This window comes from Phascolarctos cinereus, unplaced genomic scaffold, assembly GCF_003287225.1.
Source record: "Phascolarctos cinereus isolate Bilbo 61053 unplaced genomic scaffold, phaCin_HiC Scaffold_1;HRSCAF=81, whole genome shotgun sequence".
Taxonomy (NCBI): Eukaryota; Metazoa; Chordata; class Mammalia; order Diprotodontia; family Phascolarctidae; genus Phascolarctos; species Phascolarctos cinereus.
This window is the reverse complement of record NW_027555514.1, coordinates 242,949,150-242,971,713: the sequence shown is the minus strand read 5'-3', so window position 1 is coordinate 242,971,713 and position 22,564 is coordinate 242,949,150. Positions and strand designations below refer to the sequence as shown.

At 35.4% G+C, this 22,564-nt stretch overlaps 1 protein-coding gene across 6 annotated transcripts in view; it reads left to right on the top strand.

The window, feature by feature from the left end:
• Positions 1–22,564, top strand: part of OSBPL8 (oxysterol binding protein like 8) — a 208,459-nt gene that overhangs the window by 98,581 nt on the left and 87,314 nt on the right. For 5 of the 6 annotated variants that reach the window (XM_078146351.1, XM_078146358.1, XM_020968853.2 and 2 more), the window contains exons 3-4: positions 134–170; positions 5,621–5,758. In XM_078146351.1, the coding sequence (XP_078002477.1) occupies positions 134–170; positions 5,621–5,758 (175 nt within the window). The remainder of the gene's footprint in view (positions 1–133; positions 171–5,620; positions 5,759–22,564) is intronic. The other variant, XM_020968855.2, reaches the window with a different exon arrangement.

Below are 22,564 nucleotides of genomic sequence, written 5' to 3'. Positions count from 1 at the left end.
TTTCTACTTAGTAAAAGAAACTAAAACCATTTCTGTTTTCCTTTTCTTTCACTGATGCTTCTATCCTGATGCATATTGCTTCTTCCTGGTGTGGACTGTATTTGTTTGCTGCTCATTTACACTACATTAAAAGCATGTTGGCGATGCCAAAGATGTCCATGGGCCATCAAGTAAGTGATTAAAATGTTAATAGCCTATTTGGGAGCTAATATTTTAACATTTGTTTGTGGCAGGCAAGTAAGAGTTGTGTTAGTGTTCCAGTACTACTTCATTCTACCTTTCTTGGAAGGCAATAAAAATAGTGAATAATTTTCATAGTTAACTCTAAGTTAATTCAATATCTTCTTATTCACTGTCTTCAGTATCTTCAGTAGTGAGGGCAGTGTGGAATAGGTGCCTTTTGGCAATTTTTAGATTGATTTGTTTCTTTGTAGACTGTCATTAGCAGATTAGGGTCTCTTCGGGGTATGTCAACCATTTTGGGTTGTGGGTTTTTTTTTTTTTTTGGCTAGGCATTGGGGTTAAGTGACTTGCCTAGGGTCACACAACTAGTAAGTGTTATGTGTCTGAGGCCGGATTTGAACTCAGGTACTCCTGACTTCAGGGCCGGTGCTCTATCCACTGCTCCACCTAGCTGCCCCCTATGTCAACCATTTTGACCAAAGCTGATCATATAGGAAGTTCTGCTGGTAGGACAGCCTTGGGGAAGTTCTGGAAAGGTACATGGAATTCCTCTATTAAACTTCATCTATGAATTGCCATTTGCTATTACTGGTTACTAAGAGAATATTATTGATACATTTTGTACAGTATAGAATAGATGAAATAGATAATATGAATGTTGAAACCTACTCTTAATTTTGAGGTTCTTTGATATAAATTATCCAAGGATCCATCAGCAGTACCTAATCAGTGATGCAGAGCTAGTTATCTGCAGATTTTATTTATTTTCAGGGCACAGGCTTATCTCTATGAAAGAAAAAAGAGTTAGTGATCCCAGAGTATTGAGTTCAGCATCCTTATGTAAAATGTGAATACATAAGCAGCATAGAAAAGTGGATTTTACAGAAAGCAAGAGAAGATAAGAGCATACATGTTTGGAAATAAATAACAGAAGGGGGAAGATAAAGACACCTGCTAGCAGCTCAAACAGCAGCTGTGGCTTCCTTCCCAGCCTTGATTCTGCATGTGTTATGACCTTTGAGCTTCCAGGAACAATGTCTAGAAGCTCAAAATAGAGACTTGAGGCAGTGCCCTCTTCTTATCATAGTGGCAGCCAAAGGCCTGAGCCAGAGTTTTTCTTGCACAGTTCCATCTGTGGGACTTCTTTTATCTATAAGGAAAGATATTAAATATCAATTTTAAAATTAATGTTTCTTTTAATTTCCATAATCAAAACTATGGATTGTAGCATTCTATAAAGCATAAAATCATAGACTTTTAGAGTTGGAAAGAATCTTAGAGAATTTCTAGTCTGACATTTTGATGGGCAAGGAAATTGAAGCCCAAATTAAATTACTTAAGGTTTATAGTAAATTGCAAAAACAGATAAAGAAATCAAGACTCAGGACTCTAGATTCATTGCTTTTTCCACTCTGCTGTGCTATTACCAAAATTAGAATGAGTAGTCAGAATTTGCTAAACTCATAGCTAACTATTTGCATGTAAATGTTCAGTTGACTGTAAAATATTATACCCCTTTGCCTTCTCCAAACTCTTCCCTCAAACAGCAGGAAGAAAGCAAGACATAGTAGAAAGCTCAGTGTAGAGTGTCGGGAGATCTGAGTTCTAATGCCAGCTCCATGGCTCATCTTTGTATCCTGGGTGAGACCAGCTGCTTAATTTCTTGTACTCCGTTTTCTAATGACTGTGAAGAGAACATTGGATCAACGGTTTCAAATAATCCCTTCCACCTCTCAAATTCTGTGCCAGCTTAGGCCCAACACCTTTAAACACTGTGCCGCCTTTTTATTTTTAATTTGTTTAATATGCTTGATAAAACCACAGTCATCCTGCATCTCAAATCCAAATAGAATACAGTATAGTTCAATAATGAAAATCAAATTTAAAAAATAGATCTGGTTGGGAAAATATGACCAGAAAAAAATTGTAATTTTAAACCACTCCCTCTCTTTTTTATGCTAAACAGCTATAGTTATTTGACTTATACTTCTTTACTTTTTGCTATGTAGATTTGCTATAACCCTTGGGAGATATTTTAAATTATTTTTGCATTTCCATAACTTGGGTGAACTTAGCTGTGATATTGAATATTAACTGTAAAAACATTTCAACTTTTGTTACCACCTGAAATGCTTCCATGTCAAGATGTTATGAGAAATTTTATGTGCATATGGGGAATTAAAAATTAGTTATGGTAATAGAAGAAACTTGCTTTCACTTTTATATGATTTTAAAATATATGAATAGGTTTTTTTTTTTAACAAAAATAAGAAGTAAGATATATTGGAAGGAACAGAATTCTGATTTCCATCTTTGCTATGTTATAACTGGCTTTGTGACCTGGGGAGGTTGTTTATTAAACTTTCTGGCTTTTCATTTCCTTATCTGTAAAATGAGTGAAACACTTCCAAGGTCCCTTTTTACTCTAAAGTTCAATGGTTTCTCTTAGAAATGTGAGGATGAAATTTGAGAATTGCGTACTATTCATTTCCAAAAGAATTATGGTCAAATATATCTCTTATTTTAGTGAAGAGAGTAGATTCAATAAATATTAAATGCTCTGTCTGTATAAGTCATGAAGAGAGGTTGTGTGATTGACATAGTGGATAGAGAGCTGGCCTGAAAGCCAGTTCAAGTCCCACTCTGACATATCTTGGTCGTGTGACCCTAGACAAGTCCCTTTTCTTCACCAGAGTTATCAAACATGTAGCCAGCAGCTTGACTCACTTTAATTGGGAAATATTTAACAAAATAAATTAAAATACAATAGAATATAGATAATGTTAATATGTGATTGTCTCAAGTAAATATGTGGCCACAGGGATCCTTATGGATCCTTATGGTTTAGTGGCCTCTGTTTCTGTTTGACAACCCTGTTCTAGATAATTCTCTAAGAGTCTAAGTTGCTGAGAAGGTACTGATGAACATTGATAGAGGGAGTTTCCTCATCAGGGAGTTCCTCATGCCAGTGAGGTCACAGGTCTAGTTACTCTCCTTGTCTTATATGCAAGGTGCTGTGCTAAGCATTGAAGTTGATACAAAGATGAGTAGCACCCATTCCCTGACTTCAAGAAATAACAACAACAATAATAATAATGATGGCAAATAACTATCATTGATATAATACTTCAAGGTTTGCAAAGTGCCTTACAGATATTATCTCATTTTAGCCTCACAGAAACCTTGGGAGAAGGGGACTAATCTTATACTTATTTTGCAGATGAGGAAACTGAGGCAGACAGAGCTTAATTGACTCGCCCAGAGTCACATAGCTAGTGAGCATCTAAGGCTAGATTTGAACTCATCTTCCTGACTGTAGGTCAGGTGCTCTGTACACTGTACTACCTAGCCTAGTATAATTGGGAGATAACTCATAGTGTTAACTGTTTTGTTAATGGAAAAAGTATAGTAACACATGTCACACATACTTACTGTTCTATTTAAAATCTTTATCTTAACATATAGAAGACCCTTCTTTTGAACATATAAAATTAAGATCCACTGTATTGATCAGGGATTCCTAACCTGGGATCTGTGAACTTAAAAAAATGTTTTTAATCGTTGTATTTCAGTATAATGAATTTCTTTTGTAATCCTTTGTATTTTATGCATTTTAAAACATTCTTCTGAGAAGGGGTTCTTAGGCTTCATGCAGACTGTCTGATGGCTCCACGACACAAAAAAGGTTAAGAAATCTTGTTCTAGGTACTAGACATCTGTAGTCAGTATTGCTTAGTTATATTCTTACCTTTGGAATTACCTATGAAAACCACTTAACAATCTTTTTTTGTTGTTAGGCTCCACTTATATTAAGGGGAGATACTATACCTAATCAGGATTTTAGACTTGTGCATTGCTATGAACTTTCATTATTCCTAATTAGCTCTAGTCTCAAAATACGGTACAAGATGTGCATCTCTTCTAAGTTTCTTTACTGTTAAGTGTGCCAGTGTGGTTTATGCTTCACTTTAGATGAATGAAGAACATTAGGGAAATGAAGTTCACTTCTATATTTAGTGGAAACCAGTAGAGGGCACTGTAATGCCATACTTCAGTCCATGAGTCAGACTGTATGTAATGCGTTATACTGTGACGTTCAAAGCCTTTTATAACTTACCCCCTCCTACCTTTCCAGACATCTTATACCTTCCTTCCTGAGATATACTCTTTTATCCAGTGACATGGCCTCCTGGCTCTACCAGAAACGAGGCACTTTTATCTCTTTGCTCTAGGCATACCTCTGGGTGTCCGCATACTGGAATGCTCTCCTGCCTCTACTGACCTCCCTCACTTCCTTTAAGTCCCACCTTCTACAGGAAGCCTTCCTCAATCCCTTTTAATTCCAGTGCCTTCCCTCTGTTAATTATTTCCTATTTTAGCTTGCTTTGCATGTGTTTGCCTTTTCTCTCTCCTGTTAGATTATAAACTCCTTAAGGGCAGGCACTGTCTTTTGCCTCTTTCTGTATCCCCAGCACTTAGTACAGGACCTGGCACATAATAGGCACTTACTAAATGTTCGATGATTTATTAATACTTTACTAGATTTCACTTTAGGTACAAAGTGGACATAGTGACAAAACTGAAAATGCAATAAATAAATTACACAGTGAAATTATTGTTGTCTGGCATCATTATGTTTACCGTATAATTACCTGGTTGATGTTAAGAGAGTATTTCCTAGTGTGTCTTTGTTCCCTTCTGACTGGTCAGGTTCTACAAGGAGTAGAGTAGGATTTCTGATCTCTTCTGAATAGCTAGGCCCTATGCATTTTTTGCCACTTCTACTATATTTGGTCCAGTTACTTCAGGGTCATCAGAAGGAGAAATATTCAGTAAACATTAGTCTCCCAGTGTGGTTAGAGAATGGGAATAGTCTGCCTGGCTGGATTTTTCAGTTAGATGATTGGTTAGCACCTATCTAAGTAAATTTATCCTAGGATTTCTGCCTCTTAACCCTTATAATGGTCAAATATAAACATTGGTTCATTTCTACACTTTATAATTTTAGAAATGTTATATTAACCTCATTTCTTCAAACTGTTCTCTACCAGTAAGCTGTCATGTGATTTTTCTTAGGGGTTGTTAAATTTTTACTACTTAACAATATTTTTGAAAGTCTTTATTCAAAATCAAATAATAGCAATTCTCAGTTCTGTTAAGATGAGCTTTTGAATACCTCTGGGCAATTAAAATAACTAGACAATTTCATTAACAATTGTTTGTACACCCCCCCCCCCTTATCATTCATGTTATAAAAGGTTAATTTTTAACTTGTCAAACAATTTACCTTTCAGAGTATTAAACCAAAAATGGCAGTGTGAATCTTTAAGAAAAGTTAAAAATAAGTAACAAAAAATGGGAGTGATCAAATACCATGGTAACTAATGTGCTGCTATAAAGTTGTCTGGTTAGTATTGATTTTCTTTTCTTCCTTTAGCCTTGGTAACAAACAGTGATGATTCACACCTTCTGACCTCGGCAAAGATGAATCAGCGACAGGGAAAAGAAGCCTACCTAACTCCAACCAAAGATCTGCTTCAGCCATCACTGAGTCCAGGAAGTGCTCACAGCCAGGGTGAGAGATTCTGAGTATTGAACAGTAATGTGCAAGTTTTGTATGTTTGACCTACCTTTATCTTTTTAATTTTTTGCTTTCCTCTTTCAGAAATAGTACTGTTAGTGTAAGTGAACACTGTGGATTTTATCTTCTTTTAGTTTTTATCTTTCCTCCATTCTCTTCCCTGACATAAATAACTTATATGCCTTTTAGTCAGTTTTATAAAGCTGACACTCTTCTGGCTCAGAAACATTCAGTTTAATATGTTGACCTCTTCCATTGTGTTAAGAAGAAGATGCTCTTGCTCCTGAAAGTTTTAAATAGGCAGAGTTGGTATTTAGAATCTGCTGCTTATCTAAATAATAGGTAAATTTTGAACCCTGATCATTTTGCACGTAGAGTCAGCTCTTGATGATCTCACTCTCACAATCAGATTTGATTTTCATTTATTTTCTTTTTTCAAATGACACTTGTATTTTCTACTTCACTTAAATTAAAAATTAGTTCTTTACTTGCTGAGAATTTTATGCTGAAAGTATTTTTTTAGACTGGTATTATGGACGAGATGTGAAGCCTTTGCTACCCCAATATAATGATTACTGTACGATCTTACAGAAGGGTAATTGAACAGATACTTGAGAAGTTAATTTTTTGCAAAGAGGCATCATCTGATAGTGTATTCAGGGTCAGCTTTGGAGACATTAAGACCTCACTTCAGTTTTGGCCCGTGACACATCATGGCTGTGTGACTGAGGCAGGTCATAACTCTATGCCCCAGCTCTCTAAGATTGTAAGCTACAGAATGGTTGCTGCTGTGCAGTGGTAGAGAAGAGTTTTCTCATCAAGAGCTACTCATACAGATAAAATCATAATTCTGGACACAGAAATTCATATATGCCATCACAAGGCATGAGGATATCTGGGGAAAAAATATTGAGATATAGATTCATAGTTTCTGGTCTTGTTTCTTGTCTTCAATGCATGCCAGTGTTTTCTGTCTTTATTTGTGCTTCTTTAAAGGCACTTAAAAATGTATTATACATATTTACACCACTGTTTGATGGATCATTCCCATTTTTAAGTATGTAACAGGAACTCATACCCTATTCTAGGCATCCCTTAGAGTGGTCATGGTTAGACTGTCACAAAGCCTTTGTTTCTGTGATCATTCTGCCATCAAGGAAGACCCCCAGGAGGGAAAAGGTGAAAAGTAACCATTTCTTTCATTAAGCCTCCTTTCATAAGCCAGCATAAGGAGAGGTAGCTCTGAGCCAACCAGTTATCTTGGACATGGACCTCCTCAGTGAAACCCATTCCCAACAGGTACCATGTGACAGATCCAAATCAACCAGTTCTTCTTGTGATCAGGGCCTGTTACTGAGTGAGATTTATTCAAGAGATTGCTTTAGTCTTCTTACACTTAACTTCTAGCCATGTACTCTTTAGTCCAATGACAGACTTTCTGGCTGTTTCATGAACAAGAAGCTCCTTCTCTTAACTCCAGACACTTTCTCTTACTGTCTGTCCACCATGACTGAAATGCTTTCCCTCCCCCTCTCTGGCTATTGGCTTTCTAACTAAATAGGAAGTCCTTTGAAGTCCTAACTAAAATCCCACCTTAATACTTAAGATGCCATGTCAGCCCCTCTTATCTCTAGTGCTTTCCCTCTATTAATAATTACTATTTATCCTATATATAACTTCTTTCATATCTATATATTTGTTTGCATGTTGTTTCTCGCATTAGATTGGGAGCTCTTTGGGCAGGGACTTCAGTAAGTGGCACATAGTAGGTGTTTAACAAATGGTTATTGACTGGCTCAACAAAGCTAAGGGCTGGTCTCTTAGGGAAGTATAATTAAGGCTGTAACTTCTCAGAAAGCTCATTTTAGTCATAAACAAAGACTACCTACTTATAAGCTCATCAAATGGAGGGAACTCCTCTCATCAGTTAATGGGGAGTAGCAAAAGTGATTTCCTACTCCTTACTAGATTCACCTGCAATTCAAGACATCACCTCCTGTCTTCAGTTGTGTTTGATTCTTTGTGTCACCTCTTGGGGTTTTCTTAGCAAAGATACTGGAGTGGTTAGTCATTTCCTGCTCTAGCTCATTTTACAGAAGAGTAAACAGAGGCAGAAAGGTGACTTGCCCAGGGTCACAGATAGCTACTAAGTGTCTGAGACCAGATTTGAACTTAGGAAAATGAGTCTTCCTGATTTCAAGCCTAGTATTCTATCCACTGCTCAAGCTAGCTGCCCCATTAACTTTGTTACCTTCTTACAAAATGAACTGGCTGAGCCAGACTCTTGGGAGGATAGGTTCCACCCTTTGTTTTGCTAGATTCATAGTCTCATAATTCAGGACTTTGCGTGAAGTCTTACATTTTTCTCCTTCAATCCATCTTTGTAAAAAATAGTTCTGATTGGAGGTCAGCTACCTAGCTAACCTCTCTCAACATTCCCCATCAAACAACTTTATAATAATGCTTCAAATCAAATTTTGAAGTGTCAGAGCCTTCAGAAGGTCAGGGTGAGACATTTTTCCAGGGGAAAACATTTAGGAGGTCCAGAGGAGACTGGGATAGAGACCTGTCTGGAGTCCACACTCATGGTATAGCATCAGTAGAAGCTTTGGAGCTCTCAGCTCAGAGATGGTAAGGGGGTTGGACAACTGGTTAAAAAGAGATTACAAGGGACTTGTTTCTTGCACTGGGTACAGCTGACACTGATTGGCAAAATTGGTTGCCTGTACGTACTTCTGGGTTGCAGTTCCAGGGCTGAGAGGAATACTTGTGAGCGCAAGAGAGCAGGGTCCCTGGTCACAGTTCCAAGGCTAAGAAGAATGCTAGTGCTTCCAGCCGCAGTGGAACAGGATCCCGTTGTTACAGTTCCAGGACCAAAAAGTGTGCTAGTGATTGTGGTTGAAGGGAGCCAGGAACCCTTCCTAGATAAAGACTGGAGTGCAAACCAGGAAAGCAGTGACCACACTTCTCCCAGGATCAAGTTACCTTGGAAGCACTCAAAACTTGCAGATCCCCAGAACTAACTCTGAAAGTAACAGAATGAAAAACCTGAGGCTTGGGGCAGGGCCTCCTTTCTCCCAGGTGAACGCTACTCAACTTTGACATAAAGTTCAAAGTCAAGAAATAGGTTGGAAAAATAAGCAAACAACAACAACGACAAAAAAATTGACCATAAAAAAGCTACTATGGCGGCAGGGTATATCACGGTGTAAACTTAGGAGAAGACAATACCATGAAAACAGCTTCAAGCAAAGCCTAAAAGAAAAATTCTGATTGGACCCTAGCTCAACAAGTATTCCTGAAAGAATTAAAGAAAGTGGTAGAGGAAAAATTGGGAAACAAAATGAGAGTGATGCAAGAAAATTATGAAAAGAGAATTAACACCTTGGTAAAAGAGACACAAAAAAAATTGAAGAAAATAACACCTTAAAAAACATAATTGACTTAATAGTAAAAGAAGCACAAACATTTGCTGAAGAAAAGAAGTCCTTAAAAAGCAGAATTGTCCAGATTGAAAAGAGGGGTACAAAAGTTCACTGAGAAAAATAATTCCTTAAAAATTAAAATTGGGCAAGTGGAAGCTAATGACCCCTTGAAACATCAAGAAACAATAAAACGAAATAAAAAGAATGAAAAAAATAGAAGAAAATGTGAAATATCTCATAGGAAAAACAACTGACCTGGAAAATAGATCAAGGAGAGAGAACTTAAGAATTGGACTGCCAAAAAACCATGATCCAAAAAAGAGCTTAGATATCATATTTCAATAAATTGTGAAGGAAAACTGTCTATATATTTTAGATCCAAAGGGTAAAATAGAAATGGAAAGAATCCACCAATCACCTCCTGAAGAGAGATCCCAAAATGAAGATTCCCAGGAATATTATAGCCAATTCTGTAACTCCTAGGTCAAGAGAAAATATTGTAAGCAGCCAGAAAGAAATCATTCGGATATCATGAGGCCACAGTTAAGAACACAGAAGATTTGCCAGCTTCCACATTAAAGGAGTGGAGAGCTTAGAGTATGATATTTTGGAAGGCAAAAAGGAGCTAGAATTACAACCAAAAATAGATTGCCCAGCAAAACTTGAATATAATCTTTGAAGGGGGAAAAAATAGCTATTTAATGAAATAGAGGAATTTCAAACATTCCTGATGAAAAGACCAGCGCTGAATAGAAAATCTCACTTTCAGATACAAGAGAAAACTTATAAAGGTAAACGTAAAGAAATCATAAGGGAGTCAATGAGATTAAACTGTTTACCTTTCTGTATGGAAAGATGATTCATGAAGTTCCTAAGAACTTTATCATTATCAGGGCAGTGAAAGGGAGTTTATGTGGACAAAGGGCATGGGTATAAATCCATTGTGTTGGAATGATCTCTACAGAAGTATGCACTGGAAGAAGGGAGAGTGGCGAGGTAGAGGGGGGAAAATTTTCTCTTATAAAAGAGGCTGGCACAAGGTAGAGTTTGTATAGCAGAGGGGAAAAGGGGAGGGAGTTTGGCAGGCAGTGCTTGAACTTCACTCTTAATGAGTGAACTGTGAATTGGTTCAGAGAGGGAAGAATGTGTATACATACTTAAGTGTAGAAATCTATCTCACCCAGTAGGGAACTAGGAGGGAAAGGGAGGGGATAAGAGAAAGTGAGAGAGACAGAACCAGAGATGAAAGGGGAGACAGATTAAGGGAGGCAGTGGTTAGCAGCAAAGTTGACTTTTGAGAGATAGGATAAAGAGAGAGAGAAGAATAAACAAGGAAATGGGACGGAGAAAAATACACAGTAATCATACCTGTGAAGTGAATGGGATGAGCTTACCCTTACAGGTGATAGCAGAATGTATTAGAAACTAGCATCCGATAATATGTTGTTTGTAAGAGACACACTTGAAACAGAAAACCACACACAGTGTTAAAATAAAGGATTGTAGCAGAATCATATATGCTTTGGCTGAAGTTAAAAAGTCATGAGTAGCATTCATGAATCCAGACAAATCAAAAGCAAAAATAGACCTTATTAACAGAGATAATTTAGGGAAACTAAATTTTGGCAAAAGGTATAGACAAGCAATATCAAAAATTTTTACTGCAGGTTTCTCTGATAAAGGCCTCATTTCTCAAATATATAAAGAATTGAGTCAAATTTACAAAAATAAGATCCATTCCCCAGTTGATAAATGGTCAAAGGATATGAACAGACAGATTTCAGAAGAAGTCAAAGCTAGCTATAGTCATATGAAAAAACACTCTAAATCACTATTGATTACAGAAATACAAATTGAAACAACTTTGAGATTCCACCTCACATTTATCAGAAATGACAATGCTGGAAGGAGATATGGGAAGTGGGTATGCTAATGAACTATTGGTAGAGTTATGAACTGGTCCAGCCATTCTGAAAAACAATTTGGAACGGTACCCAAAGGGCTTTAAAACTGTGCATACCCTTTTTTACCCAGCAATACTGCTAAAGAGTATGTATGCCAAAGAGATTGAAGAAAAAAAATAAAAGGACTTATAATTACAAAAAAAATTTTTATTAACTCTTCTTGTGGTGGCAAAGAATTGGAAATCAAGGGGATACTCATCACTTGGGCAGAATGGCTGAACAAGTTGTAGCATATGATTGTGATGAAGTATTACTGTGCTGGAAGAAGTGATGAAGGATGTAGTTTCAGGAAAACAGGGCCAGACCTATATGAATATGAATTGATGCAAAGTGAAGTGAGAAGAACTGGAAGATCATTGTGCACAATAACAGTAATGTAATGATGAGCAACTGTGAAAGACCTGGCTGCTCTATCAATACTATGATCCAAGACAATTGCAAAGGACTCATGCTGAAAAAATTCTATCCACCTCCAGACAGAGAACTGATGAGCCCTGAGTGCAAATTTGAAGTTTCTATTTTATTTATTTTCCATGTTATGGCTAACATGGAAATATGTTTTGCATGATTCCACATGTACAATTGATATCATATTGCTTGCTTTCTCAGTGGGTGGTGAAGGGATTGGGAGAGAGGGAGAGAATTTGGAACCTAAAATTTAAAAAGAAAAGAATGTCAAAAATGCATAAATAATAATTTTAAAAAATAGTTCTGATTGTGATCCTCAACCTTAGTCAAAAAATATTCAGTGATTCCTTATTATATAGACGATGAAGTAGTATATGAAAGTCTCTGGCATTTCAGTCCCTTTGATCATTTGTCCCCTTTCCAGTCTCTTATTCCCACTACTCAGCTTAACATATGCTCCAGTCCAGCCAAACTGGATTAGTTTGTTTCCCACAGTTACTCTGTCTTTTCTCTCCTTTTCATCAACCAATTCCTTAAATCTTATCTCGGACTCCCCTGTGAAGGTTTACTTCTCTTAGCTTCTCCCTTTCAATGTTGCTGTGAGGATCAAATGAGATAATATTTGTAAAGCACTTAGCATAGTGCCTGGCACTATGCTATATGGGTGCTATATGAATGTTTATTATTATTATTGCTACAGTGTATTCTAAATTTATTTTCTCAAATTACTTTTGAGAAATATTGTGTGTGCAATGGTCCATTGACGTTGTATTTTTATCATTCCACTAACAAGACATTCGAGAAAAATTTCTCATTTGGTTAAAATGTACGGCATGTTCAGTACTTGAGCATCCTCTAGTGGATCCTTTAGCATAATTGTTTTTACTCGGGACAGCTTGTACTGCAACCTCTATGGATTTTTCAGTTGCAGTATTAAAAAAAAAAAGTAATGTTTTTAGATAAGTTATGTATTTTTAAAACTTGTGTAAATTGAATCATTTTAAATGCAGTAGTTTTTAAAAAAATTTACATTTTAAAAGTGTAATATACCTTCTATTATTATTAGACTTCAATTTTTATGGTAATTTTGATTAAAAACACTGATGTGTTGTTATTTGTTTTTGCTTTTGTAGGTCTATAAAAATTTAAATAATGGTCCAGAAATACATATTTTTTCTTAGGAACATGAGTGCTTTCTTCAGGAGATGCTTCTGTTCTCTTAACTTGGTGATATGCTTTAGTACTAGAAACTGTTGGTTGTCTAGGAGGTGATGGAGTACCATTGGTAACCATGGCTATAACTAGTGAACATCTTGCACCTAAATAGAAATTTTTTTCTCCTAATTAAAAAAAAGCTTAAAGTATATTTTAAAATATGCTTTTTAGCTCTGAATTGTTATTAGCTTTTTCTTTGTATATAGTTTGAATTTTGGTGCTCTTATTAAAAGCTGTTAAGTAATATTGGATTGCCTTCTTTTGTATAGCTTACAAAATTGTTCTATGTGTTAGATTCAGATCTTATTCTCTTTATGTAGAAGAATGTATCTATTAGGACTAGTTCTGCATTGGTAGGGTTAAGTTTTTATATCTGGTATAGGTATTAATTTAATAAATATTTCGACCTCAGATATTTGTTGGAACAGATATAAGAAATAATCATTACTTAAAGTTTTCTATAACTTTTGTTGTTGTTCAGTTGTTTCAGTTGTGTCTGTCTCTTCATGAGCCCATTTGGGGTTTTCTTAGCAAAGATACTGGAGTGGTTTGCCATTTTCTTCCCCTTTTCTACAGCTATCTTGTGAAAAAAAATGATAATTTTAGGTATAAATAGGTATACTTAAAAAAATGCTAATGTATTCGCTTCCTACCTCTTTGATCATTCTGTATTTTGCTTGCTCCTTTTCTTTTTCTCATTACTTACTTGTGAGTATTCTCAAAGGTCCAATCATTGTTGGTTCCTTGCCTTTCCTTTCTCCATTCTTTCCCTTGATGAATTAATACCATCTGATATCCACTGTTATAAGTCTCAGATCTACACTTTTTAGCCCTGACCTCTCAACTACAAATTGGCTGCCCATAGGACCCTTTCATTTGTCAAAATCTTCATTTTAACTTAAACTCAACTTGTTCAAAATTTGAACTCGTCATCCATCCTTCAAACAAGCCCCTAGCTTTGTCCTCCAGTATCTCTTATTTCTATCAGTAGAAACACTATTTTCTCAGTCACCCAAGTGATAAACCTTGCAACAATCTTATTTTCTTCCTGTTTTTCATCTGTTAAATTTAGTCATTTACCATCGTCTCTATTACCATTTTAAATTCTCTTACATCCATCACTTCAGGACTTGTCCAGTCTCTCATTGTTTTATGCTTATATGGAATTGTCAGACTGTCTCCTAGACTTCAGTCCTTTCTGCTCTGATTCTCAGTGTTGTTACTATACTTTTAAAAAAGTATCACAGAATCTTAGAGGTAAAAAGGCCCCTTTGAAGCTTTCTAGTCCAGGGCTGCTTAAACTTTTTACACTCATGACCTCTTCAGCACTTTTTAAAACTGTGGGTCGTGACTCTGTATGGGGTTGTGACCCACAGTTTAAGAAGTGCTGGTCTGGTCTAAACCATATCTGAACATAAACTCCCTCTATATTAACTCTGATTAACTTTTGCTTGAGACCTTTCATTAGGGTAGCCTACCATGTGTACCATGTCTCACCCGTTCTACTTTTTAGTTTCCAAGCTAAACACTCCTAGTTCTTTCAAGTGTTACTTATATTTTGTGATCTCAGAGCTCTTCATCGTTTTGGTCACCCTCCTGTGGATGCTATTTAGCTTTCTTAAATGTGGCACAGAGAATTGAATGAGATATTCCAAATGTCTAACTAGGCAGAATACAGTGTGTTTTTTAATTCTCTAACCTGAACATCATGATTTTTTAAATGAAATTTAAGATTTAATTAGTCTTTTTGGCTATCCTATCACACTTGATCGTTTAGTCCACTCACTAACCTATACCTTTTCCCCTAAATTAATTACTGTATAACTGTATCTCGTCCATTTTGTACTTGTAAAGTTGATTTTTCTTCCCCTCTGCCCCCTTATACAAGACTACATTTATCTCTATTAATTTTTTTTTCTTATTAGAATGGCCAGCACTCTTGCCCTTTAAGATCTTTTGCTTTCTGTTATCCAACAGATTAACTCTCCTTTCTGGTTTTTTTTTTTAAATCTTACATTTATTAATTTAGTATGAATGCTATCAATGCCCTTATTGAAGTTACTCATAAAAATGTTAAATAGCATGTGGCCAGTGGGACCAATTTTGTTTTGTTACTTTGCTGCTCAGAATCTTCCAATGGCTGTCCCTAGACAACACTGTTAAGTCCCAGTCCTCTCCTCTAGCCAGTTTCATCATTGCTCTCCAAGCCTCACTCATTTCCAGTGATTTGCCTTTAGTCATGCTGTTATCTCAACCCAGAATATGCTTCTGCCTGTTTAAATCCTATCCATCCCCATAGTGAACTCTTTTGTTATGAGACCTCTTCTAAAACCTGCCAAAATTACTAAAAACAGGAGTATAATGTTGTTTCTGGTGGGATTTATGTTTAATTGTTCAGAGTGCTGTAACACTTAATTGTTTAAATGTAGATGAATTTAGAACATGGGTTTAAATCTTTAGAATATGGAATGCTACTTTATAAACTTGAAAAGTTAGGATTTTTTGTTATTCAGCTTAGGAAACTTTATTCAGAACCATAAACCAAATTAGCCTAAATCTCTGTAGTTACAAACTGAATTCCTGAAAACCTAAGATGTTCTTAAATCTAATGGATATATTTTGTATACTTTTGACTAGTAAGAAAGCCCCCCAAAAAGCCTAAACATACTAAATATGGAGTTTTAAAAATACACATTATGAAGCATAAAAATATTTCCTTATTTGTTTTTAGTACTGATTTGAAATAGCTAATTCCTGTCTCTAGCTGTCATATGGGAACCTGATTGGACTTTTTTCAAATACAGATCTGTTCATACTTACATAGTAGTAGGAAGGGGGCATAGTAGATAATTTATTGGATTTGAGATGCAAGGAATTATCCTCTTGCAGTCACAGTTTCATTCCTTAAAAATGGGGCCAATGATAGCACTTATCTCTCAATATTATTGTGAGGATCAGGTGATACAATGCTTTCAAATTGCTTCACAATAAGATGCTTCAGACTTCATCTAGTTAAAACTCCTTGTTTTATAGGCAAGGAGCCTGAGGGCCAAAGAAATGAAGTGATAGACACGAGTTCACATAGGTAGTAGGGAGCCAAGTCAGGATTTGAACTCAGATCTTTTCCAAATTCAATGTTTTTTCCAACACAGAAGCAGATTTACTTTTAGAGGTTATCGGAATTGTACATAATAGTCTCACCTATTTGTCATTTGAGAGAACAACAACAACAGTTATAACAACTCACATTTGTATAGTTCTTACATTTTGCATCTTATTTGATCCATGCAAACAATGTTGTGAAGTAGATGCTCTAATAATTAGATCCCAGTTTTATGTATGAAGAAAGTAAGACTTGATGTCACAGAGTTGGATTTGAATCCACTCAATTTTCCTGATTACAGTTCTTTTTTTGGGGGGGGCAGTTGGGGTTAAGTGACTTGCCTAGGGTCACATAGCTAGTAAGTGTCAAGTGTCTGGTCTGAGGCCGGATTTGAACTTAGGTCTTCCTGACTTCAGGGCTGGTGCTCTATCCACTGAGCCACCTAGCAGCCCCTGATTCCAGTTCTTGTGCTCTATCTACTGCATGAGCTGTTTCTTATAAGGATGCAATTAAACGTACGCTACCATTCTCAAAAGATTGTTGTTCAGAGCAAATGAGAAAATGTATATCATATAAACTGCTTTTTAAACTATAAAGGATAATTTGAATGTCAGCTGTGGATGATGTATATTCACGGAAGTAGGCCTTCCTTTCCACACAATAACAAACTTGTAGATGTTAATATTTTGCATGTGACACTAACAGACTTAAAGGTGATGGGGATGTGGTACATATTTATGAATCCGTAATTCCAACTAGTGGATGAGAATAGCTATGTTGGATAGGTATCACTGATTCTTTTGGTGTCCTTCTCGGATATTAAGCTGAGTAGTTTATCTGTGATGCAATAGAACTGGATGGTTCAATAAAAGTAAATAATAAATATTGGCCTTCAATAAAGATTATCTAATTGGTAAATGTGAAAACACAACATAAATGATGAGCCCAAGGTGAGGTAACTAAGGTGTATTATTCACTTGCCTCCTCTGCCCTTAGTTCAACTTTTGTATACTAAACTCATCTACTTTCTAAATTCAAATTATTATAAGTATAGATAATTTATATTTTTTATTATACTTACTTGTGTATGTCTTACTTCCTCTAGCAAATTGGAGGAAACCTTTTATTTCCTATAGTAACTTGGCATAGTGAAGAGTATTTGAGTCAAGATGATCTAGGTTCAAATCCAGACTTACCCGCTACCTTTGTGACCGTGGGCAAATTACCTCATGTCTCTGAGCCTCGGTTTGCACATATGTAAAATGTAAATAATAATAGCACTGGTGAGATAATGTATCAAAAGAATTTTGCAAGCCTTAAAGTCCTTTGTAAATGTAAACTGTCTCAACCTCCTTTGAATTAAACACAATCATATTCATCTTTACATCTCCTAATGCTTAAAACTGTATCTTACACATAGTGGTTGTCTAATAAATGGATTGAATTAGAGACAGTAACCAGTAGAAAAACGTCTTATCTGAGTGATGACTAAAGATGACTGAATCATCATGTTTCATGGAGGGAATTATAATAACACTTTTTTAAAAAACATACACATGTTTTGTGAATAACTAGGAGTTTTCATTGTTCCTGTGTTACATCCTCCAGGTGCCCTTTCCGAACACATTTTGATTTTAATTTCACTTATTTCTTTATCCTTAAAAATCGTGTTTAAGGGGCAGCTAGATGGTGCAGTGGGTAGAGCACCGGCCCTGAATTCAGGAGTATCTGAGTTCAAATCTGGCCTCAGATACATAACACTAGCTGTGTGACCCTAGGCAAGTCACTTAACCCCATTGCCTAGCAAAAAAAAAAAATAAAAATCATGTTTAATTTCACTCTAGGATATGGTTTGCTTTTGCCACTCTTATTTTTTTAGAGAGTATCCATCATACAATCCACATATAATGTGACAGTCTCTCATTGGAAGTATAAGACCAACGAAAAAGATTAAAGTGTACGATGACAAGTCAAATTCATATATAGATTTTGCTTTTAATGAGTAGATTCCTATTTCTAGTTCTTTAAAATCTAGACAGAGTTTTTAATACAGTATTTTCTTGACTATTTACTGGTATCTTAACTATTATTTATTTTATGTTTTAGTTATTGAATATTTCACAAGAGAAGACCGATGGCTTGTTAACTTCTCCGTTCTCTTCCCCACCCACCCAAACAATACCAGGGTCTAACCCAGGAACCTAGAGACTTAATTAACAGCTTCTTAAGAGGTCCATGGATAGATTTTAGGAGGTCCATGAACATGAGGGTGGGATTGGGCAGAATATTTCAATATTTTGGTTTCCTTCTTGATCCAGTGCATTTTATGCATTTAAAAACATTGTTCTGAGAAGTGTTCGATAAGCTTCATTAGACTGCTGAAGGGATCTGTTGATACAAAAATGGTCAAGAACCTTTGGATTAAATAAATTACAGCTCAACCCTTAGATAATGTTCAGTACACATTATGTTTGTCATCATTGTCAAAGCACCATCAGATATTATAGATAATGCTTTTGCTGCCCTTTGTTTTCTTTTGATAGTAGAAAATTGTAGTGCATGTAAAGATGTAAGCTTATTTTCTAAGGACTTTTTTGGAAGGAGTGTGTGTGTGTGTGTGTGTGTAGTAAGACACCACACAATATTCTTTTTAGCCTTTTGTCACAACTCATTAATGTGATTCTATATTTGCTTTTATAGATGGAGCCATACTGTAGTTTCATGTATTATCCGTTGTGGATAATAATATTTAATCAGATCTTATCTCAGGTAGTCATGCTTTTCTTCATGTCTACATAAAAAAGTTTATTTGTGTTTCTTCTCTCCACCCCACCACCCTCTCTCCATCCTCTGATATTCATTGATACTCTTGGTAAAAATGGTCGTGTTTGGGATCTGCATGCAAAATAGATAAGATAATTGCAAAATTAAAGGTGAATGTCATTAGAAATCTGAAGGTGTTATGCCAAATCCCTAGAGTGACAACGTTAAACACTACCTCTAAAACACGGGGTGGAAAGTACAGAGCACATTCATTATCTTCCACATTAGACAAAAACATCGCAAGAAATCAATTTTCTGCATGAACCGAAGCAGTTCTTCTGTCATAGGTAAGACACACATGAGGTCAGTCAGACTGGATTTTTAAAAGTTAGAGTTGTGAATAATACTACTGGAATATAAGTATTAAATTGTTTTATTCCTTAAGAGATTAAGCATTTGCTTTTTTGTGTATGATAAACTGAAATTTGGCATTTGTTTTTAAAGTTTCCTTTTCACATAATATATGTTAAAATATATTTTAATACGTATGTTTCTTTTTAAAGTTTGAATTTTTAATACACTAATATTTTTAAATTACTCTTTAAAAGTCACTATTATTTTAATTTTTAAATTGCTTGTTAATTCCTTTCCTTAACTTTGGAAATACTCATTGAACAGCAAAAGAAAATTACCTGGTAAAACTTAAGAAACAATAACCAAACCAACAAAATCATACTTGGCTTCTACTATAACTTGTTACCTTGAAGATTATTGTAGGAGTAAATCATAGTCTCAGCTTTAATGAGCATAAGACTTAATTGGTAAAGATAATGTGTGTGTATATATAAGGCATATACATATTAAAATAAGACATGTCTTATCTATATGTCTTTCTATTCTTACAAATAAAACAACAACAAAAAAATACAGAGTAACATAAAAACAGGTACATGATGGGGTGTTGGAAAGATGGATATAAAGTTAAGACAGCCCTTTTATTTAGGCAGGAGCAAGAGACAGTTCATTCAGTGAGATACAGACATAGGCCAACAAGGCAGCTTCCATTGTCCACACAAGGAGGTTATCTCCAAGGCTTTTTGGTCAGGGAATTTCTGGAAATTAGTAGGTTGAATAAACTTAGTTTTTTAACGAATTGAAATTTAGACTATTGTCAAATGAACAAGAATGTTAATAGTAATTTATTTTTAAAAGACCAGGATCATAGAATTTTAGAACTGAAGAAGTACGATGAAAAACAGTAATTTATCAATTCAGAGGCATGATGTAAATAGATTTCTTAACACCCTCACCTTTCTCCCCTCTCTTACACCTCTCTAAAGGGCTATGTGCTTCACAAATAGGAGGGAAACTCTGGTTGTAAGCATCAACACATCCTCAGGGTCCACAGAACAAAATTTACTCCAATTCTACACATATTTCTTATATGTGCTTATATATTTATATTATGTATTTATTATTTCTGTGCTCAAGACATTTTGATACTTAGGATACAGAAATAAATAACAGTCCCTGCCCTCAGAAAAATACCATGCTGGATGCAAATTGGGTACACAGTAATTAATTTTAAAATAGTTCTCAAGAAGGAGAGAAGATGAATATTTCCAGGAAAGGAAAAGGTATCAAGAAAGGTGTAGTTGTAGGACGTGATAGCTGAGTTGTACTTTAAAGGAAACTGAGGATTCTTCAGAATGGAGATGAGGAAGGAGAACATTTCAGATGTAGAAGGGAAGGAAGGGATAACGGGGGAGCTGGATGTGTGCTGATGATTAACAGAAAAGAGAGGCCCCCGTGTCCTATAAATCCCCTTTTGCCTCCTAATTTTTATGTTTATTTTTTTCCTCAAAGTCTCTTACTCCATTCCTCACTCCCTCCTTCTTCATTTCCCCAGGGCTATAACTAGAGTGGGATAGTCTGGCTAGGGCACTGAAAAATTGAACACATGTACTAATTTTAGCCTCCTTCTCAAGTAAATTTGGCTTAATTTTTAAAAAGTGCCTAGCTCTGGAGTCAGAGGACCTGCATTTAGATCCCACCTTTAATGTCTCTGGGTCTCAGTTACTCTTTCTGTTAAATGAGGGGGTTGGACTTAGATGGCTTTTTAGGTCTCTTCCATTCTAGCTCTAGATGTATGATTTTTTTTTTATTGGTGCTTTGTAACATATCCTATTCACTTCCAAACATATCTTCCTTCCTTATTCAGCAGACTGTTTCTTATAAAACAAAGTTTAAAAAGGGAAAGAAAAAGCAATAGAGAAAAATAAGTCACACTTGACACTTTTCTCCTCTGCGGTGAAGAGGAAAAGGTGCATTTTCTTTTCAAGGGTCAAGCTTGATCATAATTGTGACACAGCATTCATTTTTATTTTTTTAATTCTTTTCAGTTTACACTGTTGTAGTTATTCTCTTTATATTGTTTTCTTAGTTTTGCTATTTCAGTTCTGCATCAGTTCGTACAAGCCTTATTTATTTATCTTTATTGCCTTTTTGAAACTTTGAGTTTTAGGTAATTTCTGTGTATTTTTCTAGGCCATTTTAGTCTGTTTGTCTCATGTTCCTACCTTGTTAGAGAAGTCAAGTCAAAGCATCTACTGCTAGTGGCTTCACAAACTTTAAAGTGCTTTATAAATGTGAATTATTCCATATGGTAGTTGATTTCTTTAATATTTTTAGTTGAGTACTTCTGGTACATTGTGTCTGTGGGGTAGGGTGTATGTGTGTGTGTGTGTGTGTGTGTGTGTGTGTTTGTTGGGGGGATTTTTTTCCTTTGAATGTTATTTAGTAAAATATTTTTATATGCTTGAAAACAGTTGGATTTTCTTTTGTGTGCTATGAAAAGCATTTATGATCACATTTAATGTTGATAATGTGGAATTTGCAGATTTCTTTTCAAGTAACTGTAGGATAATAAGATTGTGTTTTAGAATTGTCATACTGTATTATCATCAGTGAGACTTGAATATACTTGAGCCTAAGCAGTTTCGATGCCTCTCTTTTTTTCAAAAGAATGGGAGCAGATGAAGAATCTTTTTGTATGGATTTATTTTGGAGTAAAGATCATTGTCTTCCTTCTTAATTTGTATGTTCTTTTAAAGTTATTAATAGATTTATTTACTTAGCCTGAACTGCCAGAGATAGAGAATGGCTTTCTTGCTTTATAAGATGTGCACACTGTGAGAAGGCTTGTTTTGCTCCTTGCTGGGTTAATATAATCCTTCCCACTTCCTTATATGTGCAAGTATATGTGCAGATTGTTTTATAAAGATGTATTTATTTTAAAGCCTTGCTCATATTACTTGCTGTATAAATACTTGATTTTATCAGTTTTGTGATTGGTTTTGTCATCTTTGTATTTTGACTTTCTTCCTATTCCAGGTTTGATACTTAAATGATTTTTAAACTTTTCAGTGCTACATTGTAACTCTAGAATCTGGGCTTTCCTCTTACTTGTGCACATCATATAACATGCTTATGTTAGTGGGCCCACAGTGTTGTTAGGATCAAAGAATGTGTTAATTACTTTATAATAAACTCTGTAGCTGTAAGTTGCTACATAAAAGTATGAGCTATTGTGCTTCTTACATAATATAGATAGATTAAATATTTATTAATCACTTACTATGTGCCACGGACTGTGGCTAGGGGCTTGGGATGCAAAAATAGAAGCAAGACATTTCCTGCCCTCAAGGAACTTATATTCTATTTGTAGTCTAAAATACATATATTACCTAAAAATATTAGTTTTCAAAAACTAGTTCCTAGTTTTATCAAGCCAACGTATGTGCGTGCATGCATGCACTTGAGAGTGTCTTTTGCTTTCATTGTTTTTGATCTCCAGTTTGATTTTTCTGAATATGTATATTAGTTTGAGGTTTTAAAAAAATTTATTGCTTTTCTATTTTTT